The 15,862-nt window shown below is 40.6% G+C and overlaps 3 protein-coding genes across 3 annotated transcripts; 2 read left to right on the top strand and 1 right to left on the bottom strand.

Moving 5' to 3' along the window:
- The first annotated feature begins 8 nt into the window (after nucleotides 1-8).
- On the top strand, nucleotides 9-10,225 carry LOC5519690 (coiled-coil domain-containing protein 178). The gene is made up of 21 exons (XM_001639432.3): nucleotides 9-524; nucleotides 712-1,190; nucleotides 1,344-1,617; nucleotides 1,901-1,999; nucleotides 2,388-2,439; nucleotides 2,520-2,732; nucleotides 2,903-3,006; nucleotides 3,275-3,324; nucleotides 3,931-4,026; nucleotides 4,309-4,445; nucleotides 4,686-4,764; nucleotides 4,882-5,049; nucleotides 5,178-5,246; nucleotides 5,663-5,716; nucleotides 5,923-5,961; nucleotides 6,262-6,375; nucleotides 7,544-7,689; nucleotides 8,037-8,122; nucleotides 8,591-8,664; nucleotides 9,006-9,155; nucleotides 9,713-10,225. The coding sequence occupies exons 1-21, from the start codon at nucleotides 161-163 to the stop codon at nucleotides 9,974-9,976; spliced, it is 3,111 nt and encodes a 1,036-aa protein (XP_001639482.3). The 5' UTR covers nucleotides 9-160; the 3' UTR covers nucleotides 9,977-10,225.
- On the bottom strand, nucleotides 10,073-12,460 carry LOC125561782. The gene is made up of 2 exons (XM_048726167.1): nucleotides 12,450-12,460; nucleotides 10,073-11,402 (listed from the first exon to the last, which is right to left on the bottom strand). Exons 1-2 carry the CDS (start codon nucleotides 12,458-12,460, stop codon nucleotides 10,217-10,219), a joined length of 1,197 nt encoding a protein of 398 aa, XP_048582124.1. The 3' UTR covers nucleotides 10,073-10,216.
- Nucleotides 12,461-13,599: 1,139 nt separating this feature from the next.
- Nucleotides 13,600-15,837, top strand: LOC5519604 (neurofilament medium polypeptide). Its single transcript, XM_001639433.3, has one exon. It carries the CDS (start codon nucleotides 13,740-13,742, stop codon nucleotides 15,234-15,236), a length of 1,497 nt encoding a protein of 498 aa, XP_001639483.2. The 5' UTR covers nucleotides 13,600-13,739; the 3' UTR covers nucleotides 15,237-15,837.
- Nucleotides 15,838-15,862: the final 25 nt, after the last annotated feature.

Genomic DNA, 15,862 nt, shown 5'->3' on the forward strand with positions numbered 1-15,862 from the left:
TTTAGCTACATAACGTCACCATGACAACAATGAAAATCCAATATGTCCGCCTGTATGGCCAAACATTACCAGATGTTGTACGGAGATTTTAGCGTTTTCAACTTAAATAGAAGATTGATCTCAAATTAGATGAATACCAAGAAAGAATAAGGCTCTCATAATGCCAACGGTCCTAAGGAAGGATGTGAAATCGGATGGTAAACGGCCGAACGAGGGGGGATTTGGAAATTCTTCGAGTTCAACATCTGAAAAATTGACACCGACATCTTCTAGAGAGGGAGCTAAAAGTCAAAAAGGTGTCAAAGAACGAAATCGAGACCTTGGTGGTGTCAAAGCACTAGACAAGCCTGTGGCGACTTTTGATGCTTTGTCAGAGGCGAGCGGGGGCTCAGGGCTGGGAATTTTACCCGTCGGGGATGACCGTCAAGACCTGATCTCGGAGGCTAGCTCAAAGGAGCTAGTTCTTGTTGATAAAACTTTACGGGAAACAGATGAGGAAGAGCAAGATGACGAGGAAGTGAAAGGTGAGATAAATAAGAATTTTAAGCTCATAATGGAATCTTGGCTGAAATCTCTACCTGAAATTTGCCATGGACATGAAATTTGTTATCTTGTATATGCAATCATTTTTCCTAAATGTATAGTTAATTATATTGAATACCCTACAATAGTTGCTAAAAAAGAGAAACTGAATGAATATTTTTTTTCCAGATTTAGTACCAGCATTGCCTGAAGGGTGGCCAGCTTTTAAGAATAAGCCTTGGCGACGTCGGAGCTGTGAGCTTGTCAAAAGCACATCATCTTGTGTGCGAAAAGCTGTTTCTCATTTACATCAATTACAAGACATCTTGGACACACTGTATAAATCTACAACGCGGGAGTCTGAAAGCCACGAAGAAGCCAGTCACACAGGGGCTAGCTGTGAAGGTGGGAGTCAAAATGGTGCCATTCGAGAAATTGCCAGTCGAGATAGCAAATTCAGATCTAGTACTGTAGACGGGAGCTCATTGCAATCCAGAGAACGTTTGGCAAGCCGGGGTCAAGAAAGCACACTTGGTCGCGAATCAACTAGTTGTCATGGTAGGAAACTAAGATGGTTGCTGAGCTCTGCATCTATTGGGCAAGTGGAGGATGATGAAACACCTGCTGATTTGCGACTGGAGTCTTCAGCTAGTGGCGCACAGCTCGAGGTAAAAAGAAAACATTGTTTAATCCATTATATTGAATCTGCTTTTAGAAGAAGACATTGTCACTGTAACTAATGTAAATGTCAGTTTTATTGCTTCTTTGGGGGGTACTAAGGGTAACACTTATTTAAGAGTGGACTTTTTACCTATCACCAGGTCCGTGGAACTAGTGCAGGAATCCTTCTCAACACCCCTCTGACACCCAAACCACAGACAGCCCTGTCTGAGTCAGGAGCCGGTGACCTTGACCTTCCCCATGGTTACCCTGTGGTGGATGAGGTTTTGAGCCTTCTTGGTCGGCTTGAGACGGACAGAGTTAACACTGAGCTGAGTCTGGTCAAGGAGAGGGAGAGGGTGGCTCGTCTCAGAAGTGAGATTGATCAGCATGCCATTCACAGAATGCAGGAGTTACCCGAGGCTGTGCAAAGAGGTAAGCAGAGATTCTGGAGTGGTCCACATTATTATTTTTATGGTATTTGCATTCTGATAGCAGAAGAAGCGCCTGCAATATGATGCCATCGTTTCATTTTGATACGAATTTGACCGTCCACACAACAGACAAAAGTATACCGAAAGTATCAAAAAGTATATGCATCCTAACAAGTCTGTGTTAGTGTAGATGGCCCCCAAATTCTATCAGAGGCGAGTGCTTATTGGCAGATCAAAGCTATTATTGGTAACTTACAGTATGCTAAATATTGGGTTTTTTGCAGAGCATGAAGCTTGTGCTATTGACATCAATGAGCTGCGGTGGCATTGTGCTTACACAGGAAGAATTGAAGCTAGATTGAGAGAACGTGTGCGGCAAGCAGGTTAGAATGTATTCTCTTATGTATAAACATGGGTTTCTGACGTTTTCTTGAGTCCTTCTCCTTCTGCTAATTAAAAACAAATCTGCTTTGAAAAACTCTTGTCTTTCTTATTCTGTCTTCCTACTCTGAAGCATTTATGTATTTTCTTTCTCTTCTCACATGAAGCTCTCCAGGTAGCTACTGCACTTTTCAATCTGCGACGTAACTTACTGGTACTGTGTTGCTCTTTCTTCACTTTCTTTCTTTGCTTGCATCCCTCACTTTTGATAATGATTCAATTTCCTATCTTTTTAATCACTAAATCTTAGAAACTTATTGATGTTTCAATATGGAGGATTGATAGAAATGAATAAAAGATGATTGTTGTTTTTACCATCCTTTATTTCAGAGCAAAAACACTCCAAGCTGCTGCAGGATTTAGGGAACATGCAGAAGCATTGGTAACGCTTTTTTATAACTTTGCTCTCCAGTTCGATCATTTATACTTATTTTGTGCATTATTTACTCGTTATTTACCCAGTCCGCTTGTTGAGGAAAAGCTTGATCTTGAAGGGGAAGCCATGTCTAGCATCCAAAACAAACAGGATGAGACAGATGATGAGCTACGGTCCACTTTAGTACGACTGCATGCCACAGAGAAGAAGACAGCAGAGGCCCAAGGCAAGGCATCCCAAGAGAGAGCTCTGATAAAACAAGATGTTGATGTGGTTAGGAATGAGCTGAATGCTGTCAGGTATAATGTTGGCATTTTTTAGTGTGATTAATTTAGAGAATGAAGTAATTGAAATAAGGAATTTTGTTTGGCTCAGTTTCTCAGTATTAGCTAATATTAGCATAACAGATGCAGTGGTACCTCTATTCATTGGCCACTAAACAAAGTCTGACAACTTTTCCTTGTTGTAGTGATGAACTTGCACAGTTGAAGATGTACTTTACCTCCAACACCCACACCATGACTGATATCCGTAACACATTGAAGGAGAATGCCCAACTGCTTGTAGTCCTAGGTAGGTGATGCTCAGTGCTACTGGGTGTGGCCATGGCCATGGTAAATTATCACCTCAGAGAAGCAGGCCTCCTTGCTAAACTTACAAGACATAAAGTCAGTACTGAAACATGCCTCTTGTTTTAATTGATACAAAGCTACAGTCCTGTCTGCTGAAATCCCCCGCCCTGCCTTCCTCCCCAGAAAGGTTTGGATGGGTACTGTACTTGAAGTCACTGTAGATCCCCCAACTTTTTTTTAAATTTTGTTTGTCATGTTGATGTTTTTAGACAGCAGAGAGGAACGAATCAGAGCATTGGAGGGTGCACAGCAAGACAAGGTGAGTACAGACGTTGGCCCTTATAGCTGCTCCACTAGCCAGATATTTTTAGATCCGCAAGGTTTGACAGATAAACAATAGCATCAATTGAAATTAATTTAAAATCCGAAATTGGACCGTCAAAGCAGTCAAAATTCGAAATCTGTGCCCAAATTGTCAACAGATCCGTGATCCGCCGTATTTCCAAAATCCGTCAATCCGCTGAAATAATCATCAAAATCCGTAATCTGTGAGCATTTCGGGGCTGAATCCGCCGATCCGCGAACCTATTCACCCCCCTTTACAGATCCTCCCTTTCTACAAGGGGCTACTCATGGGATATCATATGTAGCCATTATTAACATGGCCTCTTTCGTGGCCCGTTCTTGAAGGAAAATATCTCACCCAAAGCTCTACGGCGCTTTTTCTGTGTATTTTCTATGCACTGTCGAAATAACCTGATTACTAAAGCACCTTTTCATGCCCGTTCTCCCTACAAGGTAGCACTTGTTGGATATTGTATACTTAATTGATATGGACATCTCAGCAAGCTCCTAAGCTCATTTACTATTTTCTATCTTTTCCATGGATTTATATTCCCTTACTTTATCAACCTTACTTTATCAGGTGAAGACACTGCGAGAAAAGATCATAGAGCAAGAAGCAGAGCACCATAAGCTTCTTGAAGAGAACAACAGACTGTTGACAGAGAAAGAAGTAATGGTATGTCTTTGATGAGAATCTTCTGGTACTTAGCATTAGAAAGCCTAATTAACAATACATTGATGATTTGAAATAACCAACTAAATAAAAATAAAGCTTTTTACTTTGTTTACCAAATTAATTGGGACATATTTCAATAGCTTTCAAAAATTAGCCGATGGAAATGGATGTTTTTCAGACTTCATGTTGTGCTAGGATGAGAAACTGACGGCCGACAGAGACTTTTTGAGTCTCCACAGCGTGAAGAGACTGTGTGACTTAAATCTTATTTGCTTTTCACAGAAAGCAGAGCTGTCTACAGATATTTCAAAGCTGGAATATCGAGTCAATATAGGCAATTCACGAATCAAGGAATTAACCAAGAGAAACAAGGAGAGTTCTTCAGATATAAAAGGAATAAAGAAAAAGCTTGATGCATGGTGAGATGTCCAATTACTTTGTTGTACATAAGTAGATTAATTCAAAATACCAGCATACAAGGAAATGATAACACATTGATGGTCCTTCCATAAGAAATGATCCACTTACTTTTGGACTTGGTGGGGTGGGGTGGGGGGGGGGTTCGCTTGGACCCAGCGCATTCCCCTGTTTACGTGCCTGGCAATGTTAGCGCTGTTTACCTGGGGCGTTATCCATCGTGGTGTATTTTGTATTTGCAGCGCGAAGAAACAAATCGCAGACCAAAAGTCAATAAAGCGAGCTGAAGCAGAGATGGAGAAAGTTGCTGACCAGCTAGTGGTATGGGCAAATTTAATCTTACTACTGTATATTCAACACTCACGTGTGGACAGCTTTCACTGCCGTTTTGTCTCATTTGACGGACCCTATTGACATTTACCGTGTTCGTGGGTGTAGGTGTCGAAGGAGGAGACAAGTCGGGTGGAAGTGATGCACAGTAGCCTGTCAGAAAGCCTGCTCATGCAGAGAGAGGAGATTATGGCCGTGGAGGAGTCACTCAAGACCACAGCCGAGGCGCTCAAGAAGCAACTGAAGGACGAGGCTCACGCTCGCACCGTGCTACAGGTATGCCGCTACTTAAAGAGTGTCCATCAGCTACTCCTTGTTATTGTTTACATTGGAGAATACAACCGTCTACTTGGCGTGTTCTAATGAAATACAAATCATGCTAACTCACCCATTTCCCCTTCAAGGCAAGAATAGCGGCCGACAATACGGACCTTGCCAAGACGCAAGTAGACTCAAAGAAAAAGCGAGAGAAGGTAAACATTGCTTGCCTCATGCGGCCAACACAAGGCCAAACTCGCCATTCAACATACAGCAGTCCCTGACGATAGAGCACGGGCTTTAGTATCCTGTTGAGAATACTCTGCTGCGCTTCACGTGAAACTGACAAACGCGCAGTAGGGACACAGATTGCTTCACGCAGTATACAATCGTGGGTGAGAGTAAGCCTGAAAGTACTGTCACTGGTACTACGGCGGTCGTCCCAAACGGTTGGATTAGAAAGACAAACGATCAGTCAGAAATTATCCCAATAATTTGTGGTTTAATTACGCGTATCGAGCGAGTTTGTAAAAATAACATCCAGTGTACAAGATAGAACCTGCTTTATATTTTCCTAGTATCCATCTATAGTTGTTCAGGATGATTTGAAAATGGCAATGCTTTTTTGTAGGCGACCATCCGCGCCGATGAGATCGAAAAACTTGTCAGCCACGTCAAAGAACAGGTAAAATACACGGCTTTTCATCTAAAGTAGAAATAACCCAACGACTTTTGTGTTTTTGGGCGAGAGTTACCAAGCTCAAATATTATTTGATTTGTGGGTTTATTGTTTTTTATTATTCATTATCATTTGACTTGTGTGGGTTTTATTAGACTTACAAACTTAGATGTTTCATACACTGCTGAGTACGACTTGGATGTTTCTTGCAGGTCTCCAAACTAGAAAAGATCCACAACGAAAGGCAAATGGTAGGTGCATTAGGATATTATGCACTTTACACTAAAATATCTTTCCCAGCAAAAAAGTGGCCTCTGCTAGCAGGGAAGGCGGGCACTGAACAAGCCACACATATTGACATATTGTCTTGGCGGCAACTTTCAACAGCAGCGGAAGTCAACGCATTTGTCAAACCTAATGCGGAGATATTTTACGTTATAAAACAGCATAATTGCAATGCATTCTTCTTATATAGTGAGCTGGCCTAATAGGATAGGAGCGTTGTCTGAGCAGAAAATCCAGAGGTTGATACTGATTCCTTATCGTTCCAGACGATCACTGAGCTGAATAAGATTCTGGACAAAGTGGCCATACAACATCGCGACATGGAGAGTAAGCTCACGGGAGAGATCACACAGCTCAAACCAAAGGAGGAAGACCTAAAGGTTAGTCTGTTACCAAACGTATATAATCCCACACTAACTCACCATGTTATTGTAACATATTATTCAACAATCACTTGAGAATGAGAGGATCTTAATTCTGCCTCTTATGTTTTGTTTTACTTTGTTTCTTTACTTCGAATGTTGATTTTTAAGTCCCTTTTTTGGTGGCCGTGTTAAGGTAGTGTGGGTTTTATTGTTTATTTTGATTAAGTCATTTTGGATCTTTATTCTAGTGGTTTAATTTTAAATTATCCATGCCGTTGTCCGTTTGGGGGCGGTATGTAGTTTTTATGTTTTGTTCACTGTAATCTTTTGTTAGACAAAAGATACCTTTTTCTGTAAACGTTTAAGAGCGATGTATGATTTTCATGGTTTGTTTTTCACTGTAATCTTGTGCTTGACAAAGATCTTTTTTTCTGTAAACGTTTAAGGGCGATGGATGGTTTTCATGGTTTGTTTTTCACTGTACATTTGTTCTTGACAAAGATCTCTTTCCCTGTGGACGTTTAAGGGCGATGTATGATTTTCATGGTTTGTTGTTCACTGTAGTCTTGTGCTTGACAAAGATCTCTTTTTCTGTGGACGTTTAATGGCGATGTATGATGTTCATGGTTTGTTTTTCACTGTAGTCTTGTTCTTGACAAAGATCTCTTCCCCTGTGGACGTTTAAAGGCTATGTACGATTTTCATAGTTTGTTCATTAGTCTTACGTTACACAAAGATCTCTATGTGAACCTTTAAGGACGATGTACGATTTTCATAGTTTGTTCACTATAGTCTTACGTTACACAAAGATCTCTTTCCCTGTAAACCTTTAAGGACGATGTACGATTTTCATAGTTTGTTCACTATAGTCTTACGTGATACAAAGATCTCTTTCCCTGTGGACGTTTAAGGGCGATGTTTGGTTTTCATGGTTTGTTGTTCACTATAGTCTTGTGCTTGACAATGATCTCTTTTTCTGTGGACGTTTAAGGACAATGTATGATTTTCATGGTTTGTTTTTCACGGTAATCTTGTGCTTGACAAAGATCTCTTTCCCTGTGGACGTTAAAGAGCGATGTACGATTTTCATGGTTTGTTCACTATAGTCTTTACGTTATACAAAGATCTCTTACCCTGTAAACCTTTAAGGGCAGTCTATTATTTCCGTTGTTTGTTTGAGTAGAAGGAGAACATGGACCTGGCTAAGCGGATCGATCACATGACTTGGAAATCCGAGATGATGGAGAAGAAGATGCAAGATATGGCGTCCTCTTCGCTGATGATGAACAAAGTCATCACTACGACCACCGACTCCATCAATGATCTCAAGTGCGTACACTTAATTAAAAAAAGGCTTTTTTTTTCAAATGCTTTTAAAAAGTGGCGGTATTTAGCCTCTAGGAACCCGATATTGAAATTCACAAATTGCAACTTGAATTTAGATTTTTGTAGCTGTCCAACTTGTTCTATATTTTATGTTTGTTGTGTTTCCTGATGTCCAAGCAATTTAAAAACCTAGTCAGAAATGACTTTGTTATTGTTTTCAATATTGCAATTCTAATTTTGTAAAAAAAAAAAAGAAATGCAATCTTATGATAACAGAATTTCGTCTGATTCTTTAAAGCATTATCTACCATCGTTTGATACGTTTTTAAGACATGTTGTTTTTTCTCAAGTGAGGAGATGACGGAGCTGAAAATCCAGCTGGAGACGGGATTCGAGACAGAGCAGGATCTGAGAACATCACTAAACCAAGCTGAAGGTAGGTAGGGAGTCCTACACCGGGCTTAGGGGCACAGTCAGCCTATGTTTTTTTTTTATCATTTACAAATAAAATGTACAAATTACCATCCAAAACGATTGTTTGTTTTGTTTGTTTGTTAAATAAATTGTTTTAAATTTCGAAAGACATTCTGACACAATAACTGCCAGAATGCCAAAAGCGGAGCTGGCAGAGCCATTTTCAGCCACGCGCACACCATGCCGCCTTGAATAGACCATACAACTATAGCTGCGAATAAGTTTTTTTCTAGTAACATGGTGTCCAAACAGCACCATCAGGGCTGCTTTCTTTGCACGAAGCTCCTCGCTTACACTTTAGTTTTAGCTTGAATCATATTCAGTCAGCAGTGTGGTACCCAAACCACAATTATATGGGAGACAAGGCGTAGAATACGATCCACGACTGTGAATGACCCAATTTGAATGATATGGTGTGTTTGGGTTCCAGGGCGAATCAAACTGGGTGAAGAGGATCACAACAGATACATGGCTCAGAGGGAATCCATCCTCCAAACAAACTTGGTAAGGGGTGTAGAGTATGTAGGTTGAGGGGGATTATGAGGGAGATGGGGAAAGGGAAATGAATAGGGGTTATTTGTTCGAAACGTGAATAAACTTATCAAATGGGTATAACCTTTTTGTTGTAACAGCAGAGGATAAAAACAACTGAACTCAAATTTTAATTTTTGTTTCAAACAAAATAAATATTCTATAGCTTCTGAAATGATTTAGGCATTGATAAAAATTGCATACAAACAATTTGACAAATCATTTTATTATTATTTGTAGAATCTCTTTCTGTTAGAACATATGACGTACTTAACCATTATCTAATAATAATAACCTTGTCTACGTGTGTTTAGGGAGGTGTCGAGTCTTCTCTCGAGGAGAACAAGCGCCTAGCGGAGAAGTACACCATCTTGCAGCAGCAGTTCCTGAATAATAAGGCGGCACTGCTCAGAGAGTTCGAACGGAGGGTGTTCCGCGAACACAACCTAAAGGACCACAGAGAGGTACGACCTGTTAAAAGTGACCATCGTCAAGATAGGAAAAGCTTCTTTCATACAATGGCACCTCTGTAAAACGGACAACCTCCGGGGCCACGAAAAGCTCCTTTCATACAATGGCACTTTGTAAAAAAAAAAAAAAAAAAAAAAAAACACTCTGGGGCCAAGAAAAGCTATTTTCATACAATGCGTTCTTTATAAAACAGGCACCATCCGAGCCAATGAAAATACCCCATAAACCTTAACGGCTTCGGGTAGCTTAGGCTTATTTCTTGGGATAGGTTTGCATCATTTGAAATTGAAATCCAAAGTATTACAATAATACACTTTAAAAAGTTTTCCAGATCAAATAAAACCATCTGATGGTGATGCATTAAATTTCTGGAATTATAGCATTTGACAGAATTGTATACCTGTAATTCAGCTTAAACCTATAAAAGGCAAGTAATAAGCAAATCATCATTATCTTTTTTTCGGCCACGAAAACACTCGTGCAGTAGAGAGCTCAGGGAAGCGCACACAAAAAAACACTTTGCCGCTAATACTACCTTTTCCTTTCACAGCTATCTGTCCTCCAAGAGCGCATGCACGAAGCCCTCGAATATTACTACCGCTTACGAGGGCTTCAGAACAGAGCGGGTATCGCGCACTTTGAGCTGAGGGCCGCCGAGAATGGGGGCAAGCTCGTGTACCTGCAATCCGAGATGATGAGGGTCATCGAACATATCAACCGTTTCCTGGAGGCCAACAACACGGCGCACAAAGTGATCTCTAAGGAAGCGGCCAAGGTTGCCAGGACCCCCCCAGTCAATGTCACGGTCTCTTAGAAACGGTTTCTAGGCGTCAGGCAGCCCTATTTGTTTGGTCCACAGCAGTAATTATAACAGAGAATGAGATTATGTTTCGGAGAAAATATTTTTTTGTAAGAATTTTAAATAGAGTCTAAAATCATTGGTCATATTCATTCTTTCAAAGCGTACATATTGGATACATTAATTCCAGCTGTCGGGCAAAATGAGTAATGGGAGTAAAAATTTACAAGGAGTGACGCGTTAAATAAAACCAATTTAATGTTGTACAAGGAGTAGTAATTTGTTTGCGATTTGGTGTATTGCTTGCGCACAAAGACAACAATTTGGTACTTGCATTGCTTGTGCACAAGTGCACAACAAATAACGATTTGGTACATTGCTTGCGCACAATAAATAACGATTTGGTGCATTGCTTGCGCACAACAAATAACGATTTGGTACGTTTCTTGCGCACAATAAAAAACTATTCGGTACATTGCTTGCGTGCAACAAATTACGATTTGGTACATTGCTTGCGCACAACAAATAACGATTTGGTACATTGCTTGCGCACAACAAATAACGATTTGGTACATTGCTTGCGCACAACAAATAACGATTTGGTACATTGCTTGCGCACAACAAATAACGATTTGGTACATTGCTTGCGCATAACAAATAACGATTTGGTACATTGCTTGCGGACAACAAATAACGATTTGTTACATTGCTTGCGCACAACAAATAACGATTTGGTACATTGCTTGCGCACAATAAATAACGATTTGGTACATTGCTTGTGCACAATAAATAACGATTTGGTACATTGCTTGTGCACAACAAATAACGATTTGTTACATTGCTTGCGCACAACAAATAACGATTTGGTACATTGCTTGCGCACAACAAATAACGATTTGGTACATTGCTTGCGCACAACAAATAACGATTTGTTACATTGCTTGCGCACAACAAATAACGATTTAGTACATTGCTTGCGCACAACAAATAACGATTTGGTACATTGCTTGCGCATAACAAATAACGATTTGGTACATTGCTTGCGCACAATAAATAACGATTTGGTACATTGCTTGCGCACAACAAGTAACGATTTGGTACATTGCTTGTGCACAACAAATAACGATTTGGTACATTGCTTGTGCACAACAAATAACGATTTGGTACATTGCTTGCGCATATTAATAAACGATTTGGTACATTGCTTGCGCACAATAAATAACGATTTGGTACATTGCTTGTGCACAACAAGTAACGATTTGGTACATTGCTTGTGCACAACAAATAACGATTTGGTACATTGCTTGCGCACAACAAATAACGATTTGGTACATTGCTTGCGCACAGCAAGTAACGATTTGGTACATTGCTAGTGCACAACAAATAACGATTTGGATAGATTTCTTGCGCGCGACAGCTAACGACCTGGTACAATATTCGACTTTACGATTTGGTGACATAGGTAATTTGTCATACGGTCGGCATTTCTAACGTAACGGCAAGTTAGGCGACTCGCAGGGGAAAGGGGATCTAGCGTCATCCATTCCGGCCTTTCTGTTATAGAGTTTGAAGACAAGCAAAATTTACAGACCAAAGAAGATGACTCCAGGCTACGGAGGCAGGAAGGCAAAGTTCAGCTCAGTGGATCAAAGGGCGCCGCGCGGAAATCTCAACTAGTACAACAGTGGCTTACATACCGGGGATGCTATAAATCACTGTAGTAGACCCCCCATAAATAACTATGCGGTTTAATCAAAACACAGCAGTTAAAGCGGGTCTCAGCACAAGGGTCATCGATCAATTATGCAAGTCGCACTTTACTTGCAAATGACTTTCACTTGTCAGCTGAAAGATAAAGACAATTATGGGGATGAGTTAGTTTAAGATGGTACCATACGGTACCACTGCAAGCGTCACAACTTCTTCTACGACTCAAATAAAGTGTAACGAGTGACGCTACCTTTTCCTAATCAGTCTTTCAAAAGGGTGCTCGCTATTGCTCTGCCATCGAATGCTCTGTCATCAAAATGCTTTTCATATCGCATGCTATCGTAGCTAGGGGGAAGATAGGTGGGCGCAGGAGGATTGCACACCCACTTCTATCGCAGCAGTCTTATTCAAGAACCGTCAAATATCATTCTTTTTTAGATATCTAAGTTTGCACCACCGTCAGCAAATCCTGGCTTGGCTCTTGAAACGAAAATTCGACTTTTGTACAAAGCTCCAGCACTAAATGAGAGCTATGAAAAATGCCGAAAATGATATTTTAAAATTGCTTTCTGGGTGTTTACACAACCACGCATTGCGCCACAGAACCCAACGAGCCATGAAGACGATGATGAGTTAACTACTTATGAGCTAATGCGAGTATATCAAAAGTGGTCGAAGGCATATGCAGACCTCGACTCAGCATAGTATAACTCCTGTGTCGGTAGGCAAACTGCCTAATTCAAACCTCATATCTCGTGAAAAAACCTACAGCACTCACCTCCCGGACATATAAAACACGCAAATCATTGTACGCGCGCAACGACAAATACAGACGCAAGGGGAGGGGGAGTGAGGGAGCTAAAATCTATTTCCCCTGTTTATGACCTTGAACGAATTGTTCTATTTGTTTTCTAAAGGTAGGACGATCTGATAACGCTACCCTTGAGTTGGAGTATTCTAATATAATATCCACGGTAGTTTTTCGCACTATTTTCCGAGGTTGCCGTGTATAAGCTGCAAATAGATTTGTTTGAATTCGGGTGAATATGTTACAGCTTGCATTGTGATGACGTACTGTACTTTTGTTGTTCAAAAAAGGTCATTCACCTCAAAAGAACAATGGGATGAGCTCGTCTTAGCAACACAAAACAATGGAGATGGATAGGTTAAAATGATTGGGGATATTTATTGCCAATAAAAGGAAAAAGCAGTACAATTCCATTCAATTACATTTTTTTCGCAGCGAGGGAACATTTTTGGGAATAACACGCAAGCACAAAGCGAAAAAGAAAAACAAAACTAATATTGATATATATCTTTGATTGTTTATTTGTTTTCTAGAAGGTATGCAGTTTCGCAACAGTCGAATTGAACTAAAATAGCAAAAACATTTTTATTACAGAAAGAATGATATTCTCCCAAGGGCCAGACGAAAAAGAACAAAGGCTGCCAAGCCGATATTCTTGTTACATGTTTTAGCCTTATTACATGAAAACACTCGAACTCCACTTCACTCATCAGCCAAGGTTATTGGTCCGGTTCCAAAAAACGCAAAGTTTGTTATCTCACTTCAAAAAGGACATTGAAATCAAGAAATTTCTGACAATAAACTGCCACATTAGTGTTTCGTTTGTTTCGTTACAAGGACATTACAAGGAAACACCGGTTAAACAAGATTACGGTGCCTAAGAAATGCTGTTAAGCTTGAAATAGAATAAAATTAGGGAAGTCCCTAAACGTTCAAAGACCATAGTAGCTTTAAATAGAAATTTTCCTTGTTAATCAAGTTGTTTTGACAGAGAAAATATTCTCACAATAAACCTTTGGGCTTTGGAATGTGTCAGCACGGGGAATAGAGAGCAGTGTTTTTGTAATGACTTGACAAGTCACAAGGGTAAAGACAAATACTTTCCGGGATTATAATTGGATGCCAGGTTTGCTGAGCTTTTGCAAAGGTCGAATAAAGAGCGGGTCATATTCCAAAGAACGAACGATTTGTGTTTCTATAAGAGCCCTGCGGAGTTGAGAGAGCAGTATCAGTGCGAACTTTTCCATTGCAGAGTCAACAATGTCAGAGACGGAGAAAGCAAAAGCTAAAATGAGCGTCGAGTACAGGAAGAAATCTGCAGAGAAAAAGAACGGAGTGGAAGGCAGCAAAAGCAACAGAGAAAGTGTCGCTTCGATGGAGGTAGAGCTGGTATTGGAAGAGCAGGTCTCGGGAGCTCTGGTGGAAAGCGCTGAAACGGAGTCACAACCAATTGAGACTTCGAAAGAGAAACCAAAGCGGCGAAAGATCAGTGGGATTTTTAAAAAAGGTGATGGAAAGAAAGAAAAGACGGAAGATAAAAGCAAGAGGATTAGCACTGTTTCTCAAGATGAAAGTATCAGTGCTTCAAAAGAGCAACAAGCGAACGAAGAAGATGCAGAGGTAAAAGAAGATTTTGAAGAAAGTCCAAAAGAAGCCGAAGAGAAGGCAAAGAAAAGGCGGTCGTTTGGCATGTTTAAGAAAAAGGACAAAGAAAGCGATAAGGATAAAGCGGGAAGCGTGACTTCGCTGAATGCAGCAGACGACGAGGAAACAAAAGAAAAGACAGAAATCGCTGTTGAGGAGGAGAAGGAAGAAGAGGAATTCAAAAGGGAGGAAGCTGCTGAAGAAACCCCTGCGGAGGTTGCAGATGGCAAAGAAAAGAAACAACGAAGGCGCAGGTTTAGTTTTTCAAAGAAGAAAAAGCCGAAGGTGAAAGAGTTGGACGATTCTGATGTGGAGGCGGAGGAAAAAGACAAACAAATTCTAGATCAGGATCAAACCGAGAAACCAGTCGAAAGCTCTGAGGAAAAAGAAGCTGACATGGAAAAAAGCTGTCAAGTCGGGAGCCAATCAGAGGGCGAGACTGAGACAAAGCCTGAAGATGAAGTAAAAGAGGAGGCGACGGAAGGGAAGGAAACAGAGCCCGAAGAGGCCCCGAAAAGAAAGAAGTCACTCAAGCGCAGGCTCAGCTTCTCAAGAAAAAAGAAAGCAAAGAAAACAGAGGAGAAACAAGATGAAGGAGAAGCGAGGGAGGGAACAATGGATGACAACGAAATGTCTCAACAACCAGAACTGGTGAACCAATCAGAAGCCGAGTCACAAGAGAATGGGGGCGCATGCGCGGGTGATGAGAAAACAGCAAATGAACTTGCTTCGGCAGAAAGCGACACGAACGAAGCATCCGACACGGAACAGACGGAGAGCGAGGAGGAAAGTGGATATTTCAGGTTAGGTTTAATTTACAGCATATTTGAGGCAATTTTCAGACAGAAAGATAAAATGCCGGAAATGTCTGTAACGAAGTCACGCGAGCTCGTGATTTATACAGTTAACCAGGGGTACATCAGGATAACCGATGCGTCCGGCTCGATTTTCACTCAGGCAAGCCAGGCACCACGCAGGGCTGTCATGTGGGTACTTCAATTACTTGTCAAAAAATATCCACAGGCTTTTAAAAACCTAAAAAAGCGCAAATCTAAGAAAAGCAAGGGAACGTCCGACGCTACCAAAGAGCCAGTAACGGAAACGCATATCTAAAACTTTTGAAGTGAATCAACAAAATTGATACTTGTTTAGACATCAAAAGTAATTGATTGTATATACCAACTTATCGTTTAGTCGTGGATGATTTCATTGAAATAAGTTTGGTCAGCTAAAAATACCATCTATTTAAATGTGTTTTCAATTTTATGTAATAACATGGGTGCATCAAGGAGTTCCAAAACAAAGGGGCGGGGGGAGGGGGCTAGGAGGCGGATTCATTCATCGGCGTATTACCTTATATTTTTTGTTATTTTTTTAAGCCAAATATCTGAAAAATAGGGGGTCGAGTCCCGCTCGACTGACCCTCTAGATCCGCCCCTGAATAGCCAAACATTTGATTATATTTCAAACGGAATCCAATTGAAAATCCAATGGAATATGTATAGGTAGCGATTATCTTATAAGACAAGTAATGCTGTTTTAAGTATTCTAAAAAAATAAACGAATGAAACAATGAAGTGCTGCCAATGGGGGCACTAATGGCGTGCGACAACAAATAGTTTAGGTGATTGATGAACTTGTAAATAGGGAGGGAATATTTCAATGTTGTCATTGTACATAACTTTCGCCAATAAAGTGTTGATGATGAGAAGCTGTCAAGAGTCAGTGGTTTTGGGGAT

The sequence above is a fragment of the Nematostella vectensis genome, chromosome 4, assembly GCF_932526225.1.
Source record: "Nematostella vectensis chromosome 4, jaNemVect1.1, whole genome shotgun sequence".
Classification (NCBI taxonomy): Eukaryota; Metazoa; Cnidaria; class Anthozoa; order Actiniaria; family Edwardsiidae; genus Nematostella; species Nematostella vectensis.

Bases quoted from the DNA above. Each gene is read 5' to 3' on its own strand.
- LOC5519604 (XM_001639433.3), top strand. From the start codon at position 13,740: ATGTCAGAGACGGAGAAAGCAAAAGCTAAAATGAGCGTCGAGTACAGG.
- LOC5519690 (XM_001639432.3), top strand. From the start codon at position 161: ATGCCAACGGTCCTAAGGAAGGATGTGAAATCGGATGGTAAACGGCCG. The intron at 2,440-2,519 runs GTAACGCTTTTT...TTATTTACCCAG, and splicing joins GGGAACATGCAGAAGCATTG to TCCGCTTGTTGAGGAAAAGC. The intron at 4,446-4,685 runs GTGAGATGTCCA...TTGTATTTGCAG, and splicing joins AAGAAAAAGCTTGATGCATG to CGCGAAGAAACAAATCGCAG.